Raw genomic sequence first — 24,004 nt, forward strand, 5'->3', positions numbered from 1 at the left:
CAGAGTCATAAGGGGCACAGAAAATAGGATGGTGTTCCAGTGTTTCAATATAGTCAAATCAGGCAGTTGTGGTTCTCCCAGGGACAAAAGGACCAGGTGAGTTTTTTTCTGAGAATTGCTCCAGGTTTGTGATAGGAGCAGGGCCTGCAGGTCAAGAAGGGAGCAGTTGGGTTATGAGAACAAAGAAGATTTTTAGTAGCTTCTGCCTGCAGTTAGCCAGCCAAAGCCTGGGCCCAGGGTGTTGCTCAAATTGTAGAGTTCCAGTTGTGTGCAGTAAAGCTGAAGGGAGAACATGAATCTCCCAGTTCAAACCTCAGTACCAACAAACAAAATAACCCTCAACAGAAATGTATGGTGAAATGAAATTGCCCTGTAATTAATTGTACCTTCCAAGATAAGCCATTGGAGCTGAGTTGAATATATGCCTCTAGATCCTCTGTTCTTTTGTTTCCCACAGTAGGACTGTTATATGTACCATTGTGCCGTGGCTTTTTAAATGCTGTCTTTCCATGGTAGATTTTAATCATCTGCCTTGTTTTCAACAGCTTCATCATCTTTATTGAGAAATGCTAGTAGCACAACAATGGAAAAGAAATAGGGTCTATCTACATTGAACTCTTTGTCTCAGCTTGTAATTATGCATTTATGTGGAACTCCCATCAAAGCAAAAGGACACTGCTTTCGTTATTTATCCTCATTTTGATATGAAATTACAAGGGCAGAGGAAAGCCACATACAAAATGTTTGTATAGTTGACATCTTGACCTCCAAAGAAGTAATAGCTTAGGCTCCTGAAAATGCTGGCAAGTACTGCTGAGGGAAACCCATGGAAGCTACAGGCTTAAAAGACAAAACCAAAAGCGAAAGTGATTCAATTCAGCAGCCAGAGAGCTAGATAGAGTTTGGAAAACTGTGATGAAATATACTGAAAATTCCCAAAGGATAAATCTGTAGGTTACAGATCTCTTAAGGGAGACTGATTCCTCATGGAGGAATGGTGTCAGAGCATATGACATGAAAAGAATTTGTCAGTTTCCTTGGAACTTAGCTCCTTTCTATAAGATTTTCTTAGAAATTTATGTTCTCTATACATGCAACTTGTGCCTACAGTGTGGGCTTTTCTTTTTAAAAAATAGGGAAAAAAGTATTTTATATTCTGAGAAATGTGCACTATTATTATTTTTTGCCAGACCTGGGGCTTGAACTCAGGGCCTGAGCACTGTCATTAGGCTTTCTGAAGGCTAGAGCTCTACCACTTGAGCCACAGCACCACTTCCAGCTTTTTCTATGTATATGGTACCAAGAAGTCGGACCCAGTCTTCCTGCATGGTAGGCAAGCACTCTACCACTAGGCCAAACTCCCAGCCCAATTTGGACTATTTTATATGATGTAAGTTTGATCTCTATTTATTTATTGGTGATTGGACTTGAATTCTAATTATTAATGGTTTGAGGGAGCTATCTGCTGTCTTGGAAATGTGTCCTCTTTATGCAGGTAATAGATTCCCAGTTGAATGGATTGTGACTTAGAGTTGCTTGATCTTTGCCTGGCTCAGCTGCTCAGCTGGTGTTGACTTCTGGAATGTGTGGATGGTACATTCTAGTTGATATAAGATGCATATACCATAAAATTGCCTTCTTAATTATCATTAAATATATGGTCATATTGGTGTGCATTCCTTACCATCATGCATCTCCAGAATTTTCTACTTTGTAAAACTGAAATGCTATATTTATCAAATACCTTTCCTTCCATGTCCTGGCCACCAATAGTGATGAATTTGTCTACTTTTGATACCTCAGTATTCCTTTTTTTTTTTTTTTTTGCCAGTCTTGGACTTGCGATCAAAGCCTGAGCACTGTCCTTCGACTTTCTGAAGGCTAGAGCTCTACCACTTGAGCCTCAGCACCACTTCTGGATTTTTTTCTATGTATGTAGTACCGAGGAATCATCCTAGGCAAGCACTCTACCACTAGGCCAAACTCCCAGCCCCCTCAGTATTGTTTTACAAAAAAATAAAGTCCTTTTTTGTGACTTACCATAATACTCCTGACTTTTATTCATATTTTAGCATGTCAGAAATTTCTTCCCAGGCATGTACATAAAGCAAGCCCACCTTATTCTTCCATGTATTATACATGGTCAGACCAGGTATGTTTAAATATAATAATGAGTCAGGCGCCACTGGCTCACACCTGTAATCCTAGCTACTCAGGAGGCTGAGATCTGAGGATCGCTATTCAAAACTAGCCCAGGCATGAAAGTGTGTGAAACTCTTATCTCCAATTATCAACCAAAAGACTGAAAGTGATACTGTGGCTTAAGTGGTAGAGCACTAGACTTGAGCTGAAGAGGTCAGGGATAGCACTCAAGCCTGGAGTTCAGGCTCTACAACTGACAAAATGATGATGAGGATGATTATGAAGATGAATAAAAAAATTGTAGCAGCAGTTATGTTGTGTGCTGTGTATTTTTCTGCTCTTAATTTTGCAAAAATATGCCATTTAGGAAAGCAAATACCCAAACATTAAGAAAAAAAGTAAATATGCTTAATTTCAGTTCAGTCAAAAGGTGGCATGCATAAGAGGAAGTGTGGTGTTATGGAAAAGAAAGAATCAAGCATGTTGCAGTACAATACAGAACTCTGTAAAAAAAAAAAAGCCTTTCCTTCCTTCCTTTCTTTCTTTCTTTCTTTCTTTCTTTCTTTCTTTCTTTCTTTCTTTCTTTCTTTCTTTCTTTCTTTCATTTTCTCCTTTCTTTCTCTCTTTCTCTCTCTTTCTCTCTTTCTTTCTTTCTTTCTTTCTTTCTTTCTTTCTTTCTTTCTTTCTTTCTTTCTTTCTTTCTTTCTTTCTTTCTTAGCAATGGTCTCTTTCGAACAACACACCTGTAGATATTAAGGGTTTGCCTACTGTACCTCATTTTGTCTATCCACTCATCAATTCATGGATGTTCTATGGCTTTCACTTGGGCTATTGTGAGTAAATTCTGCTGTGGGGACATGAGTATATATATATGTGACCCTTCTTCATATTCTGTGGCTATATACCCATGGGTGGAATTGCTGGATCAGATGAGGATTCTGTTTTCGATTTCTGAGGAATCTCAGCAATTTTCCTTGATGTCTCTGATAACAGGAGTGGAAAAATGTTGGACTGGTGAAATGACATGTTTCTCTATATAGATAGCTTGAGCTGATTTATCTCATAAATCTTCACTGTTTGAGATATACATCTTGTATATCTAACAGAGTGATAACTACCAGCTTTCTAAATATGCATGTGTGTTTGTGGTTGAGTAGTGTATATGATAGAAGTGTGGCTCCTAGTCAGAGAGCTGAATTTCTAAGCGGACACAGATTTGGTGCAGGGTGCTCTGCACTCTGTGCCTTTGGTCAAGAAACCTGGCCTCAGGTGCTCTCATGTTCTGATTGAGATCAAAGGGGAAGTGCTAAGTCTACCCCCAAATAAAAGGCCCATTTCAGGCTGGAGATGATGCTTAGTGGTGGCGCTCTTAACCTACCAAGTTGAGGCCTTAGTTTAGATCCCAACACCACAAGAAAAGGAAAGACCCATGTTTTGCCACCCAAGTATATTGAAATTATCTACCCTCTCCTCCCCACTTTTCTTTCTTGTCGATTGTGGGACATTTCTGCCCAGGCTGGCAGTGAACTATGATCCTCAAATTTCAGCCTTCTGCGTAGCTAGGATTACAGGCATGAGCCTGGCTGGAATTATTTCTTAGCCACAATGGTGATGATAATTTATATGCAAAGAGATGCATTATTAGGCTATTCTTTTTTTTTATCAGCACCTGTTGATGTATAGGGGAAATTTCATTGTGAATTATATGCTGGTGTATGTCAGCCAGCCTCACATCTTCTCTTTCTATCCCTCACTCTAAATCCATTCAGTACAATAAAACAAATAAGTTTTATTATTATTATTTCAAGCAGGCAGACATTCACTTTTTCTATTAGCTTTTCTCCTACCACGGATACCCCCTTCCTCCTATAGAGCCTGTTTTACTTTGTCGCTCATGTTTGTGTGTTAATTAACATGGGTTTTTAACATACGTACATTAGATTTGCTCAGATGGACTATTCTATGTGTCTTTGGTAGGCATTCCAGAAAAATGATTGCAGTTTTTGTCATAATTGTTCTTTGAGGTCAAGATACACCAATTCATGGGGCTGGGAGTTTGGCCTAGTGGTTAAAGTGCTTGCGTAGCATGCACAAAGACCCAGGTTCGATTCCTTGGTACCACATACATAGAAAAAAGCTGGAAGTGGTGCTGAGGCTCAAGTGGTAGAGCTCTAGCCTTGAGAAAGTCCAAGGACAGTGCTCAGGCCCTGAGCTCAAGCCCAGGACTGGCAGCAAAAAAAAAAAAAAAAAAAAGATACACCAATTCACCATTTACCGTCCGTTTTGAGTTGACTTCATGTGAATGTATAATCCCTTGTCTTAATGACTTCTCAGTGTTAGTCAGTGGGTCTGCTTGAGTGAGTGCTCTGTACCATGCTGAGTGCAGGTAGCTTTCCCACACTGACTTTATTCCCCCAGTAATATCTAGCAGAACTGTTGCAATTTACTGAAACTCCTAGCTGGTTGAATACTCTCACATTTATTACTTAAATTTCTCAATTTGGCTTCTTTATTAATGGAAACATTGCTAATGTCATATACTTATAGAGAAAATGTAATACAACCTTTTCTTTTTATTCATTTCTTAGTGAGAAGCTTTCTTTCCCCATTTATTACTGCTGCTTTAAAGTTGGGGTGACTTTGTGTGTATTTTTCACAAAGGCATTGTGTCTCCATGTTTTCATACTATGTATGTGGCTAGAACTCCTCCAGGGACACTTCTGGACAAAGTGGTTTAATTTTTCCTGACTGCTGGTGACCTTGGAAATTTTGGATACAGATGACTTTGTTTGACACTGGAGAAGAGAAAAAGGACCCACCCTAGAGTTCCAGTCCTCTGGAGGAGAGTTCAGTGAGTAACTCGTCTCTGTGACAAGGAGAAAGCAGACAGGTGCATGGGGCACAGAGACAGTTCTTGGTCACTGTTCTGAGACCTTTAACATTTCACCTTAGGGACAAACATTGTGGTATTATAAGTAGGTGTTAATATGCGTTATGCCAGTGACATAATAACAAGTGAGAAACCAGAACTTTAACATAAACTCTCCTTAAATATACTTGTAGGGTTATAAGAATTGAAGAATCAAGAGGTTTTAATGTAAACCTTGGTGGCTATTAAGTTATTTTCAAATAGTGACGTTTATTTTTTCTTTAAGGTCTCCACCAGATTAAATCTAAATATTTATAGTTGTTAAAACTGTATTTCCCTGTTATTTATTTATTTTTAGTTGTGTGTGTGTGTGCCTATTATTTGCCCCACAATTAGAAGTACAGTATCTTTTCTGGTCCTGTTGTTATGTTCCTTGTCACATTGTTATCACTACTTCTAGAAATGTTGGCCAGTCTGTAATATCCCCTTACATAAAATGTTTTACAGTAATGTTTTGGATTTTATGCTTGTACATGCTTCTAATTAAATATTTACCAAACTGGTGGTTTATCAGTGAGCAATGATGTCCATTTAAATGAGTGTCTAATATCAGGTAGGGACAATAAAACATTTCTTCTCACTCTGTATTAAACTGTATTTTACCTCTCTCTTTAAAATAGATAAAAGCATCTGTTTATCTAACTATTGGGGCATTGGACTGACTTGAGAAACTTACTTTTATTTTTAAAATCATATAAGAAAAATGACTGGATTTGTGAAAGTTTATAAGCACTGTAGGCTACCACTCCATTGATGAAAATGAAATGTCCTTAAAAATAGTTCTGACTGTGGTGGGGGTGGGAAGGGTGATTGAAGATGGGAGAGCAGCAAGAATACATGCAAATAAACAACCAGCCTTAGCACCTAATTACAGTGATTTGGATGGGGATGTTCCAGAATACATTTAGCCTGAATTGTAGAGGTAGCCCAGAAACACTGGTTTATATGCTTTAATTCTTGCACGGCTTCTAACATAAAATGTGTGTGTGTGTGTGTGTGTGTGTGTGTGTGTGTGTGTGTGTGTAGGGTGGGGGGGTGAGAGAAGATGAATATAAAAGTTGTTTTAATGTAAGAAATCAGGGTTCAACAAAACTGAATAAATAGAACAAATAAACCAGCTTTTTCGTAGTTACAAAATTTTATAAAAACAAGTAGTTGTTTCGAAATAGTACTCACCGTCAAATAGAAGCCTTAATTATTAACTAAGAAACATCTAGTCACCATCTGTCTACAAAAGTAAATTTTAAAAGACAAGGTAAATATTTCTAGAATTAGGTTGACAAACCATGAGTTAGTTTTAATATCCAACTATGGAATTAGTAAATGGTAGTGAAAGCATATCATCTTACTATTGATTCAGAGCTATGGCTTACCGTGATAGAGCACTAGTTCAGCATCAGCATGTTCAAGTCTCTCCCTGGGTTTTATCCCCAACATAACAAAAAATAAAAACCAACCAAACCCCCATTGAATAGAATTGTTTCACAATAGTAGTTCTATTACCAGAGGATTTTTTTTTCCTGTCTGTGTACAAGTTTATTCTGTCATCAGAAATTGTTTCTTGGAACTGAAAATGTATGTGGCACATTTTTCCAGTGTAGTCAGGTATTATCAAAAAGAAAACAAAAGATAAACATTTTAGTTTTTTCTCTCATCTCTCATACCATATTTTGTCATCCTTGCTTTGAGTATTCACAGTATCTATAAAATATACGTCAATAAGAGTTGACAAGAGAAAAACAAAGAGGAAGTTAGAACCAGAGCACACGATGAAAGAACGAGAAGGCACTCACATTTGTAGGAGATATGTTGGGAATGAAGAGTATGAAATTGTCCAGACCATCACTGGGTGTTGTTCAAATTGACATGTGCTGTGTTTCCAAAATTAAAAACTTGGTACCAAATACCTATTGAATATTGATTTTATATTATTATTGGTTATAATGTATAAATTATCTTTGTGGCTACTAAGAAACCCATATAAACATATGGCTTTCATTGGTGATGCTCAGTGTATTCCTCCCTCTCAATGCTTCTTACAAGTAGGGAACATTGAATGTGTCTTGTGAGCTTGCGTATCTTTGCAGGTACTTAAAATCTGAGTGGGTCACTTTGCTGGGTGGTAAGCTGAGAGCATGCCCAGAGACATGACCCACAGGCCCTGTCCATAACAAATTAGTTTTGGAGCTCTTCCACATTTAGATGAGTGGATAATTGACAGGTGCTTGAAAATTTTTGAAAATATCCGTCACTCTTATATTTTTAGAATAATTATGTAAGGTACTTTTAGTAAGGAGAAAGGATGAAGAATATATAATTTAAACACTGAATGAGCGCATTATGTGTAAGGATATACTAAGTCCAAAGCACATAGAAACAAGGGCTTTTTCTGATGTCCATTGTCTTCCTCATTTTTCAGTACAAGAAGTATTCTGCCCAGAATGTGTCTCATTAGTTAACCTGTAATTGAGATCATTCACCACACTCACTTCAATTATCTTCAGTAAATAAAATATCCAATAACTGGTTCCCCTCAGAATTAATCTATAAAACATCTAAATAAATACCAAGTAGTATATCATTCTTTAGAATAAACTCAACTTATCTCTATGTTAGGATGAATATGTATGAGGTACATAGTCTTGTTTGCTGTGATTCCTTAAGGAGAAAAGTATATTTAATTGAGTCTTTCTAATGATTTCAGGAGTGTAATGATTTAAGTCAACATGTATCTTATTTATGCTTATGTGTGGGTGTATTTGTTTATTTACTCTATGCATACCTATTTAGCACTTCCTCTGTGCCAGGCACCATTGTAAGAAAATTAGTTAATCAAAAATAAATGACACTTGCATGAAGCATACCTAGATTCATATTTTGTTCCAAATACCTTGCCGATGTTAATGCTTTCCTCCAGCATGGTAAGGTAGGCACAGCTGTCTGTCTTACAAGGAAGCACAGAGAGACTAGGTGACTTTTCCAAATTTGGGCAGCAGCTGTTCTGTGGGATCACCAGAAGCAACATTCGGCATCCTGGTTCTCCCCTGTCTATAGTCTCCCCTATGATGTGTAAACTCTTCAATGTGTTTTAGTTTTGGGCGGCACCAGTTAGATTTAGGCCCAGCTGGTATTTCTTCTCTGTGTCAGGTGTACACATAGGTTTTCCATAATGACCCAAAATTCTGTCATCAAAGGTCATAGGTCATAAAAGAGTTTATTTCTTGAGGCAGAGTATTTATTACAGCTCTCTGAATTTATGATTGGCTATGTGGAATAATAGGTGGGATATTATGGCAATTATGCAAAATAGCTTCTCATAATAGCATTATTTTTATTAGAACTTATATCTGGCTATGACATGGAAATGTTGTCATTAGATAGTTGCTTTTCTGTGTATTTCTTTAAAGTTTAGCTAGTTTACATTTTGCCTACTTAATTATGTTCATGGCATCAAAGTCTATTCAGATCCCTTAGTGATTTGATATTTATTAGTAACTAGTATAAAAAATATACATAGACTATTATTGTACCCTATATAAGGAATATATAGAGAATTTCTTAAATGTGGTTCAAAGCAGTTTTATTATACTAAACTGTTCCTAGGCCTTACAAGAGACAGACTGGATTATAAAAGACTCCAGTTGAGGCTGGGTATCCATGGTTTACACCTATAATCCTAGCTATGCAGGAGGCTGAGATCTGAAGATCACCATTCAAAACCAGCCTGGGCATGAAAGTCCTTGAGACTCTTATTTCCAATTAACCACCAGAAAACCGGAAGTGGAGCTGTAGCTCAAGTGGTAGACTGCTAGCCTTGAGCTAAAGCACTCATAGATAGCGCCCAGGCCCAGAGTACAAGCCCCACGATTGATTTAAAACAACAAAAAAAGTTGTCATCTTAATGAACCAAGGATGAATCATAGTGCCTACTATCCTTTCTTTTCTTTGAGATTCTCTTGAAGAAAAAAATTTAGCGATAAAATACTACAATGTATATTTTTGCTTCCTTAATCTTTCATAATGCTGCTTTTATTTAGCATGAGGGTTTTATCACAAATTTATGTATATTTCTTCTATTCCAATCTTCCATTACCATACCTACAGTTGAAATAACTACATTTTTGATACATGAAAGAGCAGAATCAGATAACAGCCCTAAAAATGCCTAACCTCCTCATTCCAAATGTATCCTTCAGAATTTTATGTTTGAAAAAGTCCCTAGTTCATTCATGCAATAAATATTTACCTTCTACTTTGCAAGCCCAATGCAGGATCTTTCAGTGAATAAAAGAAATCTCCTCTCTTCTGGCATATGCAATCAATTTTTTAATTATAATAAATGCAAAGAGGAATTTACAAAGATTCAAGGAGATATAGTGTATCTTGTGTGGCAAAATTATCTTTTATAATTCTACCATGAGATGAAACCATAAATCTCCAGTCTGGTGCTCTCCTTTGTCAGATGAGGAAAAAATAAGACTCAGTGATGCTATATGAGTCATTTGTAAGAGACAAGTAGAACCTAGCAGGAGCCCAGGCTCCATGTGGTCATTACTATAAACAGGTATGAGATTCTGGGTCAGTTGTATAACCTTTTGGTCACATATGTAAAATACTTGCATACCAAATATTTCAGGAGCATCTTTGCTTGAGAACAGCGGACCACCTGTGTATAATTAATGTCTGTTCTTTAACTCATGCCAGGCCATATGGACATACTCAGAAAACCTAAATTCACATTATCATTTTTTTAAGGCAGACATTACCAAGATTCCTAGTCATTTTAATTGAAGCTGTTTTAACTTCGTCTTCTTTCAAAGTGATTGACAGATCAGTGATGAATATCTAGAGATGAAAAACTGCAAGGTAGAGGAACAGGTCTTAGAATCCGCAGGAGAGGGACATGAATGCTAATTACACATTGACTTTAATTCCTGGTTTGTCATACTTGCCTGCAGGTGTGTGTCTTGGCTATGTGCTATTCTCAGGGCCTCATTTGTATTTGAGATTATTCTTTAATAATGTTGTATCCATAAAGAGCTCTTTAATCTTGGACTCATTTGCAATTCTCTTTCTCTTGATATTGGAAATAATTAATTGGCAAATTAATGTAGTTGTTGTTTCTGTGGTTATTGAAGATTAAAGTTGTAAGGTTTTTTAGTTTGGGGGGTATTTTTTGTTTCTGTTTGGATTTGTTTGTTTTGCTTTGTTTGTCTTGTCTTCTTATGGATTTCTTTGGAATACAGTTTGGGGACATGCTCCTTGGCCTAGATGATGTACACATGTTTACTTTTAGCTTGCTATTATCACTACTGATGCATAGAGTTGTAGTGTTTACACTGAATAGCTGTGGTCTGCCCCCTCCCCCACTCATCAGTGGCTGAGGATCTGGCTTGGCATTGGGAGGTACAAGGTAACCTTGAGATTCACGTAGTTTATTTTTAAGCAGGATGACTTTTCCTTTTCCTCTTCTAATACAATTGAGGGCTTGAGCTCATTAGATGGATTGTGTGAAAATACAAGGATATGTGGACTTTCGTCATCTCCACATATTTGTTATATTCCCACTCAGAGCCCTAAATTGGATGATGCCCTGTGGCTATGCCCTATTTAAACTTGCCCCTGAGATACTTTGCATTCCATGGTTTGGCCACCCTTGAACTTAGCTCACACTTATGATTGCCTCTGTGGTTCTTGGCCTGACTCCAGGTCTCTTGTTGCGTTCTCAGCGTCTTCCAGCTTCTGCAGGTTAGCCCTAAGGCCTTGACTGAGCAGAGTTCTGAGCAGAGTTCCAAATGTATCAATTTAGACATTGGGGATACTTCTCCCAGGCATTTGAGTCACTCAAGGTCTTCTGTGCAGCTGTGTCTGGCCTGCGCTGTCCACAGCTTCTGTTAAACTCTGGCCAGTATGCCAAGAAACTGCTAAAGCACTTCAATGGAGGTAACAGTTGGTCAATCCCCCCTGTTGGATTATGTTTCTCTATTTACCCATCTCTTTAGTGCTAAAGAAGTTGGTAAGACCCAATTGCAATATTGGTGTAGATATATGATTATAGGGGTCATCTTTCAATTGTCTTATTTTGTTTTTAAAAGGAAGATTTGACTTCAGCCCCTAATTAGCCTGGCCTTTGATATAGCTTTGTTTTGGCTTCTAAAATGTGATTTGTGTATGTTTTCTGATAATTGGATTTTTAAAAAAAATAAGTTTAAACTCAAGGTTGGGCACTATGCTTGAGGGTTTTTGTTGTTGTTGTTTGTTTACTTGGTGCTATGCTGTCTTTATGCTGGGTGGTAAGAAGTGAAGATGTATTTATTTAGGAGAGAGACTTTGGTGCTGGTGGCTCATACCTGTAGTGATGTTTAAATTAGTTACTCCTTCCAAAATTGTTTTGAGGTGATGGAAATGGAACCTGGGTCTTTGCTATTGTTACCACACTCTTCCAACTGAACATCCATATTTTATATTTAAGTTAGTAGTTCCCTTGATGCATATGATGTGGAATGTGTTTGTTCTTTCTGACCTGTTCAGGCCTGCCTGCCTCCCTCCCTCCCTCCCTCCCTCCTCTTTCTTTCTTTTGAACTAATTTTTTTAACATTGAGTTTTAGTTTATTGTGCATTTTGGGAAACTAACCCTTAGCCTCGGTCATCTACAAATGTTTACCCTGCATCTTACTTTGGGGAGGGGGTGTAGATGGTGGGCTTGAACTCTGGGCCTGGGCACTATCCCTAAGCTCTTCACCTCTACCACTTGAGCCACAGTTCCACTTCTGGTTTCCTGGCAATAAATTGCATATAAGAGTCTCACAGACTTTTTTTTGCCTGGGCTGGCCTTGAACCACAATCCCCAGAGCTCATCTTCCTGAGTAACTAGGATAATAGGCAGGAGTCACTGGTGCCCAGCTTTTTTTTTTTTTTTTTTAATATTAAAGATCTTTCACAAGTGAGTAAGCATATGTGATTGCTAATAAAATGCATTGCAAACTTCCAGCTCTAATTCCTCTGATTCTTTTATCTCCAGGTCAATGTGACGGTGGACTACATTAGACCGGCCAGCCCTGCCACAGAAACAGTGCCTGCCTTTTCAGAGCGTACCTGTGCCACTGTCACCATTGGAGGAATGTAAGTGGTCTACCTTGCAGGGATTCAGCCTTCATCTGAAGTAGCTAAGAGTTCTCTACTTAATCAAGTCTCTCTTTTCTCTCTGCTTTGCTTTCTCTTAACCCAATGGTTTATAATTATGTGCCCGTGTAACACTCTAGATTTGCAAAGTACTTTATAATTACTCATTAGCTAATCATATACTTTCATTATCGATGTTATTTAAGATTTATTGAGCTCTGTGTGCTTGGCTCCATGAAGTACACATTATTACTCTTAATAATTCTATTTATTGCATATCATGCTGGCCCTAGGTACTACCCAAAATTAGTTAAAAAGATTCTCTGTATATTAGTGTAGGAATTTGAGTTGTAGATGAAAGAGAAGGGTTGGAAGGAGAAGAGGAGGAAAAAAATAGAAGACGTATAGAGATTAGCTGGACATATTCATTGCAATAGAGGACTGTAGCCAGTTGATGATAGAGTCGCTGAAGTTCTAGCTGTGCCATAGTTATGTGTGCCAAGGTCTCTTGGTAGCCTGGTTGAACAGAATCTCTGAAGGGAGCAATCTGACAGGGGAAGGAGGAAGCCTGCTGGGCTAAGCTTCCACAATAAATATTAAAACAATCAGTCAGTCCCTGGTAGCAGTTCTTACTTTGCATAAAATATACCAGCATAGTAATTGTTTTGTTCTCTATTTAACAGTCTTAAATGATATTTGTTGCCAGACTGGTATTTTTCTTATTTTAAGAGGGCACAGTGGAAGGGCAGAAAAGAATAGATCTTTCCCTTATCAAAATAGGGATTGTTTTATTGAAACCATAGTGAGGCCCCTTAGGAAAAATACTTGTATGCTATGCCAGCCTCTGAAAGGATGCAGTTGTTAAGCTTGTAGTTGTTTAGCTTCTGGAAACTCAGATCAAGCAGGAGCCTCTTCCCCTGCATTCTTATCTCTACATTTGGAAATGACTATTCTTAGCCAGTTCCCACTGCTATATTTATTATTGTAGTTAATGTTGACACAATTGGAGGTTTCATTTTGCCAAGAGGAGTTCAATGTAGGCATTTGATATCATTACCTTCACACCATCACAGACAACAGGGTTTGTGAGAAGCCAGTCTCTGACAAATCAGATAATGAATATTTTAGAAATATGAAAAACTAGGACATGTTCTGGTCATTAGTCTATCTGTATAACTTGCAATAATGATTTATTACTGCCTTTATTACCACATCTTAGGAGCTGGATATATACTTCTCTACCAGAATGAGCTCAGATGTTTATATTTATATTTCCTGTATTAAAAAATTGCATTGACAGAATCTGGGAGTTAACTCTGTAGATCGCTGCTCCTGCTGTCAAATTACTGGGGAAACAGTTTCACGTCTTTACTTTTGGCTGATGGTATTCACCACCGTTTATTTAGCACTCCATTAGGGTGAATTATCTCATTTTGTAACTACCAAGGTAAAAGCAGATATCTGGGGAATATTTTTTATGGGATTCTTAAACTTTTAGGATAATTTGAAATAGCTGGTTTCAAGAAAATTTTCCTGAGGATGTGGCTGTGGCCTGTGGCACTCACCTCTGACGTGCAGGTACATCTATTTTTACTTGGATGGACATTAAGCTCCTAGCAGCAGTATCTGAGATTCCTTTTCCTCCACATAATAGTTGGTACTTGTTGCCTTTTTGGCAGTACCTGGGTTTCATTCTGGTTTTGTTTTGCATTTTTTTGCTGGAAAATTGTGATGAATAGTTTTTCCTAGTTCTGCTGGCCATCTTAATCCCTTTTGAGAAATGTCTGCTCTAATCATTTGCCCCCTTTTAATTGGATCACTTATTTGATCTTTGTGTTTGTTACATAACTGTAGATATTTAAAGTTATTAATATTATTGAAGTCATCCCTTCCTCAACTTTTGTCTTCCTAGAAGCTGAATTTTGTCATCTTTAATTCCTTTGTGACTCTGGTATGCAGCAAATGGTGGGACCTGGAGTTTGGCCTAGTGCTAGAATACACGAAGACCCGGGTTCAATTCCTTGGTACCACGTACATAGAAAATAAGCTGGAAATGGTGTTGAGGCTCAAGTGGTAGAGCTCTAGCCTTGAATAAGTCCAAGGACAAGACCAGGACTTTCACAGACACACACAAAAAGCCAGAAGTGGTGTTTTGGCTCAAGTGGTAAAGCTCTAGTCTTGAGAAGTCCAAGGACAGTGCTCAGACCCTAAGTTCAAGCCCCAAGACTGGCAAAATAAATAAATAATTTGCTAGCTATATTGCAAAGTGCTCTTAAGTATCTCGGGGGATTTATATTTAAACCTAATCTATAGATCTTGTAAGTGATCGTATTTGGTCACGAATGCTAGGTGGCAAAGGTATATCATCAAGTATCCCTGATGATGTAATTCTTGTGTTCTAACTTGATTGCGAGCTTCCATTTACTTTACCTTTGTTTTGGTATTACTCTTGTGTATCTTTTCTGAGTTTACTTTAAAAATATCTTCAAATGACATTGTAGGAGGTAAACCAAGTTATATGAAAAGCCTTATGACTTGAAGAGTTAGTTACTCAAAACTATTGGATGGAGAGGGATTCTTTAAGCATAAAAATGTACCTTTGTTTGTGAATCTCTTATATATAGGCAGCATGGATCTTCTATTTGATAATCCGAGTGAACTGCAAAATCTCTTTGGAATTAGGACTAAGAAATAATATTTCTGAAACTTATATCTGTTCATTTGTTATAATTGCACTACTCTTTCTTTTGCAGCCATTGTAAAGCCATTCTTTTTTTTTTCTTGATCAAACTTTTTTTTTTGGCCAGTCCTGGGCTTGACCTCTGGGCCTGAGCACTGTCCTTGGGCTTTCCTCAAGGCTAGTGTTCTACCCTGAGCCACCTCACCATTTCTGGCTTCTTCTATGTATGTGGTACTGAGGAATCGAAACCGGGTCTTCATGCATGCTAGGCAGGCACTCTACCACTAGGCCACACTCCCAGCCCCCTTGATCAAACTTTTTTTTAAGAATGCAGATCTACTTTATGAACTTTGCAGGCTTATATTTCAGTGACTAATACATTATATAGTGAGGTATATAATTAACAAGTGCAACCAATATAAACTAGATTTGGGGACAAAGTGAATGGTTCTGTGGCTTGGGGCCATGGGCCTTTCGTGTTGAGTGTCCCTCATAGGCTTCATGTCCACTGATGGCATGATCAGGTTGTGCAGTAAGGATTGTGTAATGTTCATTGTCTGTCTGAAAGGTGGGCCTTGCTCCAGCTCATAAATAGTGTGTAATTTAAAAAAAAAAAACCAGAGTCTAATGAAATCTGTCATAATCTGAATATTTACATACCTGCGTTTAGACCTGCCCTTCCCCTCTTGATTTTTCTCTTGTTAAAAATAATAGTAACTGGCTGATATGGCTAGAAGAACTCCTTTGAAGTTGTTGATTTCAGGGGAATGAGCAGAAACAGGCAGATGAGATGGTGTCTTGCAGAGGGCTGTTTGAAAGCAGATTTTAGATGTATTTCACATGCAAAGTGTGTGAATTGTCTGTATGCCCAGAAGGGCTCAGTAGATCCTTCTAAACACTTGATTCATGTGAGGCAGCTCTCAGGACCCTGGTGTGGGGCCTTGCTGGTGTGACACAGGCTTCAGCTCTTTATTTTGCCCTCTGAGGAATCAATGGAAACAAGGTTCATCATTCCTCTAATAGATTTAAAGTTTTTTCTTGATTAACTTCACCATGGAGTTGGCAAGAGTTGTTATCGCTTAATCAAAACAGTTTAAATAAAAAATAAAATGATCAAACCTTGAGGTGGTTTTCATTCTCTGGCTCCCGGGTTGGGAATTAGCTGATCTTTTTAGGCTTGGTTTGTGACATGGAGCTGTCAAGATGGCGCTTCTTGTTAATTACTTTTTATTGTATTTAAGACACTTAAATAACTCTTCTTGTGATTTAGTCTTCTATGTAATTAGCTGCAGTGATTAAAATCTCATTCTTTCATTCTTGCCAGAGCCTTCTTGAAGAGTGAGGTTTTCGGAGTGACCTTTCCCTGTACTGGACTTCCCAATTACTTTGAGCTCCACTTTGGCAAACCCATATAATCTATTAAGTCATTGCGTATGTCTTTCTGCATATCAAATTTTCTAAGAAATGTATGAGAAGAAAATCTGTTCACACTTACAATGTCAGTATTTATATATAACACTTATTCCTCATCCCTGGAAGACTAGAGAATACAATATTACCAGGATGTTACCCTAATTCTTTCCATCTGTGATGTTTTGAGTGGTACAAACTATATTTGGAAAGGGAAAAGAATGACCTGGAGATGGACTTATGGAAAAGCAACAGTAGTGATACCATCCAGGATGGGTTCTTTTTCTCTGCTGTTAAAGAAGAAAAAGGCAGGAAACTAAACAAAGTAAATAAAAGGGAAGAAAGAAGAGTTAATGACAGCTGAGACCCCAGCTGAGTATCAAAGTTCCTTTGTCTGAGCCCTGAGAGATGCTGGGTCCATTTCCCTCCCTCTTGGTTTGATTAGTTAAGTCATGGTGAGAAGTCTTTCTCTTAGCTCTCCCACATTGACCAGGAGGACAGAAGTGTCAGGACTCACCTGGCACCTCTTGTAAAGGGAATATATCAGTGTTTTGGGACTTACCTGGGACCTACTGGGAACAAAAGGATTTGTACTGTATCTTTGTTATCTGCTATGTGGACTTTTATCCCAGTACCCATTTTCTTTTCCTAATTATCTAATGGGTGGGCTAGCCATCCCTCTCTGCTGCAAATGCCTGTTTATTTTCCATATGTGATCATGTTTTTTAAGGAGATGGTTTATTTTGGGAACAAGTTACTCTGCTGGTTCTTACATTCTCATATTCCCTTTCCTTTATCCATGCATGGCTGCTCCTTGATGCATGTATGGGTAACTTTCAAGGAGAAACACTTCCTTTGCCTTTTCTTTTTTTGTTTTTTTTTAAGAATTTATTAACGTTGATTTTTATATCATATTTTAAATGACAGGTTTAACAAACCAGTGTTCAAGAAGGTAATCTCTAATTACAATCACTTGGACTTAGTATTTAGAACTTAATCAAAATTAGGCTAAGGGTTTGTATGTCATAGAAACACTAATTTATGAAATAAAACATTATATCTATAGAGTCATAGGTTTTTATATCTATATAGTTATGTTTATATTTCCATTACCATGTCCATAGCATTAGATATACAGATATTGAGTCCTCGCTCTTGTACTCTTTGGATTTAATAGCCACATATTAAGGATACCATGTGCCTTTTGTTCCTTAGGTCTTGACTTGTCTCACTCAACATGATTCGCTCTGAATTCATCCACTTCCCTGTTTTATTTTGTTTTGTTTTGTTTTTTTTTAATATTCAGCAGCAGTGGTTTTTTTCTTCCACCATTGGTTCCTTTAGTAACTGAAACATTGGGATGGGTCTGCTTGAATTATCCTCTTTCAATCCTAGTTCTCCCCACCCCCCTGACATTCACAATAGGAATAAATGCAGTATTCAGCTTTTCTGGCTTTATTTTCATAGCTTTGAAGCTTTCTCTGTCAGCCAGATCTCCTTGAGGAGTTTTCAAACTTTAAAATGTAGCAATAGTGTTTTTCTTTCCTAGTACAAGTAGGAATCCCTGTTTTGTAGCCTAGTCTCTTACCCAATGAGGCTCGCAGCATCCTGAAGACTCATTTCCTTTACCCAAGGAAGAATGGTATTAGTGGTAGTGATCTAGCTGATAATCCTCCCACAGAATTACTATTTACAGTTAGTTATCTTTAATTATTGTGGTATTGGGTTATCTGAATATTGTTATTTTGGCTTGTTTCATTTGCTTGTGTCTATTGCTTTAGTTTCGTACTGCTTTGAAGGAAAAAGAAGACACTAGAATAAAAGTTCATTGGGTTCCTCCTTAATGCAGAAACAAGCCTTGAACCTAGCTTTTAACCCCATTTAAGCCAGGCATGGTGACACAACGCAGGAAGATTGAAGCTGGGAGTCCAGTCCTCACGAAGTTACCAAGATCGTGAAAAAGCAAAATGAAGATCATTCTTGCTGGAGAGATAGATGACCTGCTTTCAATCTGTTGGAAGAGTGTAACAATCTTTACTATCACAAACATAAAATAAAAAACAAAGGGCTAAGGATGTGTAGCTGAAGTAGTAGTGTGTCTCCTGAGTCTTTGATTCAGTACCCAGACGATTTAAAAAAAGAAAAGAAAAGAAAGAAAGGGCAGTTTTGATCATTTTCTGGATGTCTTATACTGTGTGACCTGCATAACTGTGCTGTTTCCTTTAGCATTGAATAGTGGAGATATGCCTGCTGCCATTCTGAGGACATTTGCAGCACCACTGGCAGTAAGTGGTTAACAATACTTTAAAACGAAGTACTTGAATAACCAAGTATCTGTATATCCTCAGCCAGTTCAAGTATAGCAATCATTTGAAGAGATTTGTCCTGTGAAGCACTGAAAGAAGGAACTTCGCTATTGAACAGCACAGGGCTCTAGATTGGAATTAGGAATATACTGGTGAGTTTCAGATAAATCTGTCTCTTTTGTTTAGATATTTTGTGGCTGGCTGTCTATGAAAACTTTATGCTGCCAAGTCTTATTTCCTTAAAAACCCTTGGTTTCAGAATGCTTCATAATGATCATTTCTGTATAGAAATTGAATGTTGCTTTCTATAATGGCACCCACAGATTTACACATCAGTAAAACTTACTGCTGAAGTGAGATTTTTATCCCTCCCCTCTGCCCTTCTGACCTCCCCTTTTCTTCTCTCATTCACCCTCCCTTCTTTCTGTGTTAGTATTTTTTTAAGTACCAGTAGAGTAGCATGCCAAGCTATATGCATTTTGAGTATTTCCTGAATGGATCCTTTGAAAACTAGCATTTGTGGTTTTTCTAAGTAGATTAAGGAGAGCCTGAAAGATAGTGAGATTTTTCTTTAAATCAAAGAGATTCTTTAAATCAAAGAGATTTTTCTTTAAATCAAAGAGATTACTGTCTTAGAATGTTGAGAGACACATGAGGGAATGGGCTCAAAGAACGGACAAGTTACCACCACTAACTTTGTCTCCCAAGAACTTTTAGATGTATATTACTATTCAGCAAGTATTTTTTGAGTTCGTACTAGTGCCTGGCCCTGAGAATATTTCCAGGAATAAAACTACAATCAGTCTACAAGTTGATTAAACCTCAGATACCTTGCTGAATATGAATAGTTCCTACCTTTGTCATTCATAGAACTATGTTAGTTAAAAATTTTACTTTGAGACACAGTGACTTTTATTTAATTAGGGCATAGAAAAATTTATCTTTGTTTTATATTTTGCTAGGGACTTTATGTTTATTTATTTATTTATTTATTTTTATTTCTGTGTGTAATGGGAATTGAACTCTGGGCCTGGGCGCTGTCCTTGAGCTCTCCAGCTCACAGATACCACCTTATCCCTAGAACCACAGCCCATTCTTATTTTCCCATTAGTGATTAATTGGAGATAGGAGTCTCAGTCTTTTGTGCCCAAGCTGGCTTTGAACTTGGATCATCTGATCTCAGCCTCCTGATTAGCTAGGATTATAGGCATGAGCCACTGAGCCTGCTAGGGATTTTTTTGTTTTGTTTTATGGTACTATAGATTGAATTTAGGGCTTTGTGTTGCTAGGCAAGTGCTCTACCACTTGAGCCTCACCTCCACTCCATTGGTTTCTTTTTCAGCTAGGTTCCCACCTGGGTTTTTTTGTTTGTTTGTTTGTTTTTGGTTTTGGTTTTTGCCAGTCCTGGGGCTTGCACTCTAGGCCTGGTCAGTTGTCCTTGGACTTTCTCAAGGCTAGCACTCTACCACTTGAGCTACACACCACTTAGGCTTTTTTCTGTGTATGTGGTACCCAGAGAATCCAACCCAGAGCTTCATGGATGCCAAACCAGCACTCTACCACTAAGCCACACTCCTGACCCTAGGTTCTCACTTTTGAGTAACTTAACCCTTGTCTTCTGAATCATTGGGATTACAGATATGTATCACCACTCTTGGCTTATTGGCTCAGATAAGATCTAGCTGACTTTTACCTAACCTGCCTGAAATCACAGTTTTCCTGTTCCCACCTTCTACTTAGTAGTTGGAATTATATACATGCACCACCATACCCAGCCATTGCCACAGCTTTTTACTGAGACTTTAATTACTTGTGCATAAATAAAATATAAATGAAAATTAATCCTTCTTACCACTTCTTTTTGCATGCGTCAGTTACTTAGTTGTTAGTAGACTAAATGTAACCATTCACTGAAGTATTGTGTGGTTTTCCTCTACGTAGGATGTAGTACCTGGCTTATTCAGGGTAGAGGAGCTCTGGGAATCCCGTCAAATTACATGATCCTCCAACCGACAGCTTTAGGTGCTGTTAGGAGTCTCTAATGTGGCTGCCTTTCTTAAGGGCCTCTCTGGATGGAGCCCAGAAGCTGTTTTCGTAATGGTTTCTCTCTCCTTATAAATTAGCACTACTCTTTAAGTTTTCAGCTTTAAAGGGTAACTGCTCACTACCTATATTTTATCATTTTAATTTTGTCAACAATGAATTTATCAATCTGTTTCTGGTCAAATTTACAGGATTTTCCTCCTTTTTCCTTCCTTCCTCTCCTCCTCTCCTCCTCCCCTCCTCCCCTCCCCCTCTCCCCTCCCTCCCTCCCTTCCTTTTTTTGTGGGTTGTGGGGCTTAAACTGTGCCTGAGTGCTGTCCCTGAGCTCTTCAGCTCAAGGCTACCACCCTACCTTCTGCCAAGTCTCATTTCTGGTTTTTCTAGAGGTTAATTGGAGATAAGAATCTCAGGACTTCTTGTCTTCTGGCTTGCTTTGAACCTCCATCCTCAGAAATCAGCCTCCTGAGTAGCTAGGATTACAGGTGTGAGCCACCCTGCCCAGCTAATTTTCCTGTTTTTGAAAGACAAAGAAGTTAGAACTTTTAAAAGCTTAATTTTTTTGTTAAGATTTATATCGTTGCATTTCTCATCTGTAATTGGAATTGTCTTCTATTCATTGTCTAGAAATTTATTATAGAAATTTAATTTTCCCCCCACTGCAGTTATAATATCTGATTGCATTTGATATTATAACATGTTAGACTGAGAAGTATTTAATAGTGTTTAAATCTGTAAAAGAAGAAATCTACGTCTCTAAATCTTCAAAGAACTGCTGACTTGATTTTCTGTTTTTCCCCCCATTTTCTCTTTCTGTGTGGCTGCCACTAATTATCACATCCTTTCTTATTATTTTACTGGAGACTTTTGATTTTTCTTGTGTGAATGGTAAACTTTCTGAATTTCTACATATCTAAAATGTTTTAATTTTGGCTATATTCTTTATTGTTAGTTTCATAAAATTCTAGCTTCAAAATTAGGCAGTGCCCCTCCCCCTGAACTTCAAAGTCATTGTTTCCTATTGTTTCATGAATGCTTATGAAAAATTCAATTTCTATTTCCATAATTGTAGTTTTTTCTCCTCACTGATTCTCTGGGCTTTTACAATTTTCCACTTAACTTTGGTTTTTTGAAACATTATTAAATTATTTCTGGTAGATCTTTTTTTAAAAATCCAGCTGCAAAATTATTGGACTTTTAAATTGTGAACACATACCTTCTCTAAGAGTTTGCTTTATCTTTTTGAGACAAGATCTTGTTATATACTACAGGCTGGCCCTGAACTTCAAATCTTCTTACCTTAGTATTCTGAGTTTATGGATTACAGGTATCCACTGTCACACCTGGCTCTCAAGATGGTGTTTTTCCTTCATGCTGCATTATTTTCACTCTCAATCTTTTACTTCTGTAAATTCCACTAGTATTGTATCTTTTGCTGATATAGGGTCCTTTGTGAGTTTGATCTGTATTCAAGGCAGTATGGTCACATTGACTTTCCAGGTTTCTTTCTTGGCCAGCCAATCGTATTGACTTATTTCCATTCATTGCCACTTCCTTGCCTATTCAATAATACTCATCTAATAATTCATTTACAAATATTTTAGAATATTTGTCATACCCTAAGTACTGTGCAAGGCAACATCAACATATTGGTGAATTCAAACTTAAAATGTTTTCTTTTTGAAATTTATGGACTATTACATTAATCTAGCTCATTTTATGTTTATTTAAATGTTTTGTTCTTTAATTATTCTATGTTAATAGTGCCCTATGTTAACAGCTAGGGTTAGTATAATGTCGGTGAATATTGTCTAGAATTGAAAGAAATAATCCCTATTTCTGTTACCTAAAATACTTTTTTTTCCTATTATGGTTAAATATTCTATTCATTTTTTTTGTTTCTCAGTCCTCAAATATTTTGTGAAGTTTCATTTTTATGTATTGGATATTTGAGAGAGAGAGAGAGAGGCAGAGAGAGAGAGAGAGAATATGTTGGTCCTTGGGGTTAGGGCTTGGGCACTGTCACTGAACTTTTCTGTTCAAGTCTGTCGCTCTCCACTTGAGCAACAGTTCCAGTCTAGGGATGAACCATTTGTGCGCACCTCTTCATTTATATTTCTGAGGAAGGGCTGAGCATAGGCTAGTGTTCCTCTTCAGAGATGGTCTGACTTCCCTGGAACATCTCTGTCATAAAAGAAGTCTGCAGGTTGTATCAGAAACCAGCTTTCTTACAGGATATCTGAATGCCTGGATCAAAAAGAGGCAAATCACAAACCCCAGTAAAATTGCCTAGGCCAAGAGTCTGCTGGACCAGCTTTTGTGTATTTTCCAGAGTTGAGGTGTGAGAGTGGAGGGGAGGGTTGGACAGTGGTGTGCTCTGCAGTAGCTGTCTTAGACACTCCGACTCTGCTTTGTATTCAGATCACATTGTCCAGGGTCACTTCAAAATTACATCTCCCACTGTCCTCTCTATCATGACACATGTTTCTTTAAAATGAAATATGTTATGGCATTGATAGTTAGAGAAAAGTTGAAAGTCAAGTTTGTTAAAAGATACTTAGAAGTACTGAAACAAGGTATATGCTTTGTTACATTTAGTAGCGTAGGCAGTTTTTTAAAATTCTGGAAATGTAAAAAATAGGAAAAATCTGCAGTAGTAACTTCCTTTCTTGTAAATTGTAACAACTTTAGTGGCTTCAAGAACCTTTATGCTTCCCTCCTTCTCAGTTGTGAGTTACAGTAGTATAGTGTGAAAAGTTCTAAAGATGGCTTCTAATTAAAACAGGGGATTAATGAAGAATTCTTTACCTTGGATTGGTGTCTATTCGAACCAACACACCCTAGAATCTTATCTAGAAAGCTAAAGAGGACCCAAGGGATTGAGGCCACTCTGCCAATGGGCACTTGTCTGAATGTGTTATTTTGTTAGGTAGTATTTGTGAGTACCTAGGCTACAAATTTCAATCAGGCTTAATTGGTCTTTCTATGTTCCCCACAAACCTGCATTGGTTGGGTGGAACAACCCCCATTTTGTATACCCTTCAAATATGGCATAACAGACATTCCTGTACTCTTCTCCATGGTATTCCTTGAAGTTCTTCTACAGCAAAACCCCTCCACTCTTTGCTACTCTGTGGGCATCAGAAAACCAGAAGCGGGTGCTGGTGGCTCACACCTATAAATCCTAGCAACTCAAGAGCTGAAATCTGAATACTGAAGTTCAAAGCCAGTCTGGGCAGCAAAGTCCACGAGACTCTTCTCTAATAAACTATTCACAACAGGCCAGAAGTCGTTTTGTGCCTCAGGTGGTGGAGTGCTAGCCTCCAGCAAATAGAAGCTTATGGGGTAGTGCTCAGGCCCTGAGTTCAAGCTCCA

At 37.8% G+C, this 24,004-nt stretch overlaps 1 protein-coding gene across 1 annotated transcript in view; it reads left to right on the forward strand.

Annotated features, from left to right (window-relative positions):
- Snd1 (staphylococcal nuclease and tudor domain containing 1) overlaps window positions 1–24,004 on the forward strand; it is a 450,499-nt gene that overhangs the window by 192,403 nt on the left and 234,092 nt on the right. The window contains exon 12 of the mRNA XM_090333252.1: window positions 12,093–12,193. Coding sequence (XP_090189378.1) covers window positions 12,093–12,193 — 101 coding nt within the window. The remainder of the gene's footprint in view (window positions 1–12,092; window positions 12,194–24,004) is intronic.

Source organism: Megascapheus bottae, chromosome 5 (assembly GCF_031878675.1).
Source record: "Megascapheus bottae isolate mThoBot1 chromosome 5, mThoBot2.hap1, whole genome shotgun sequence".
Lineage (NCBI taxonomy): Eukaryota > Metazoa > Chordata > Mammalia > Rodentia > Geomyidae > Megascapheus > Megascapheus bottae.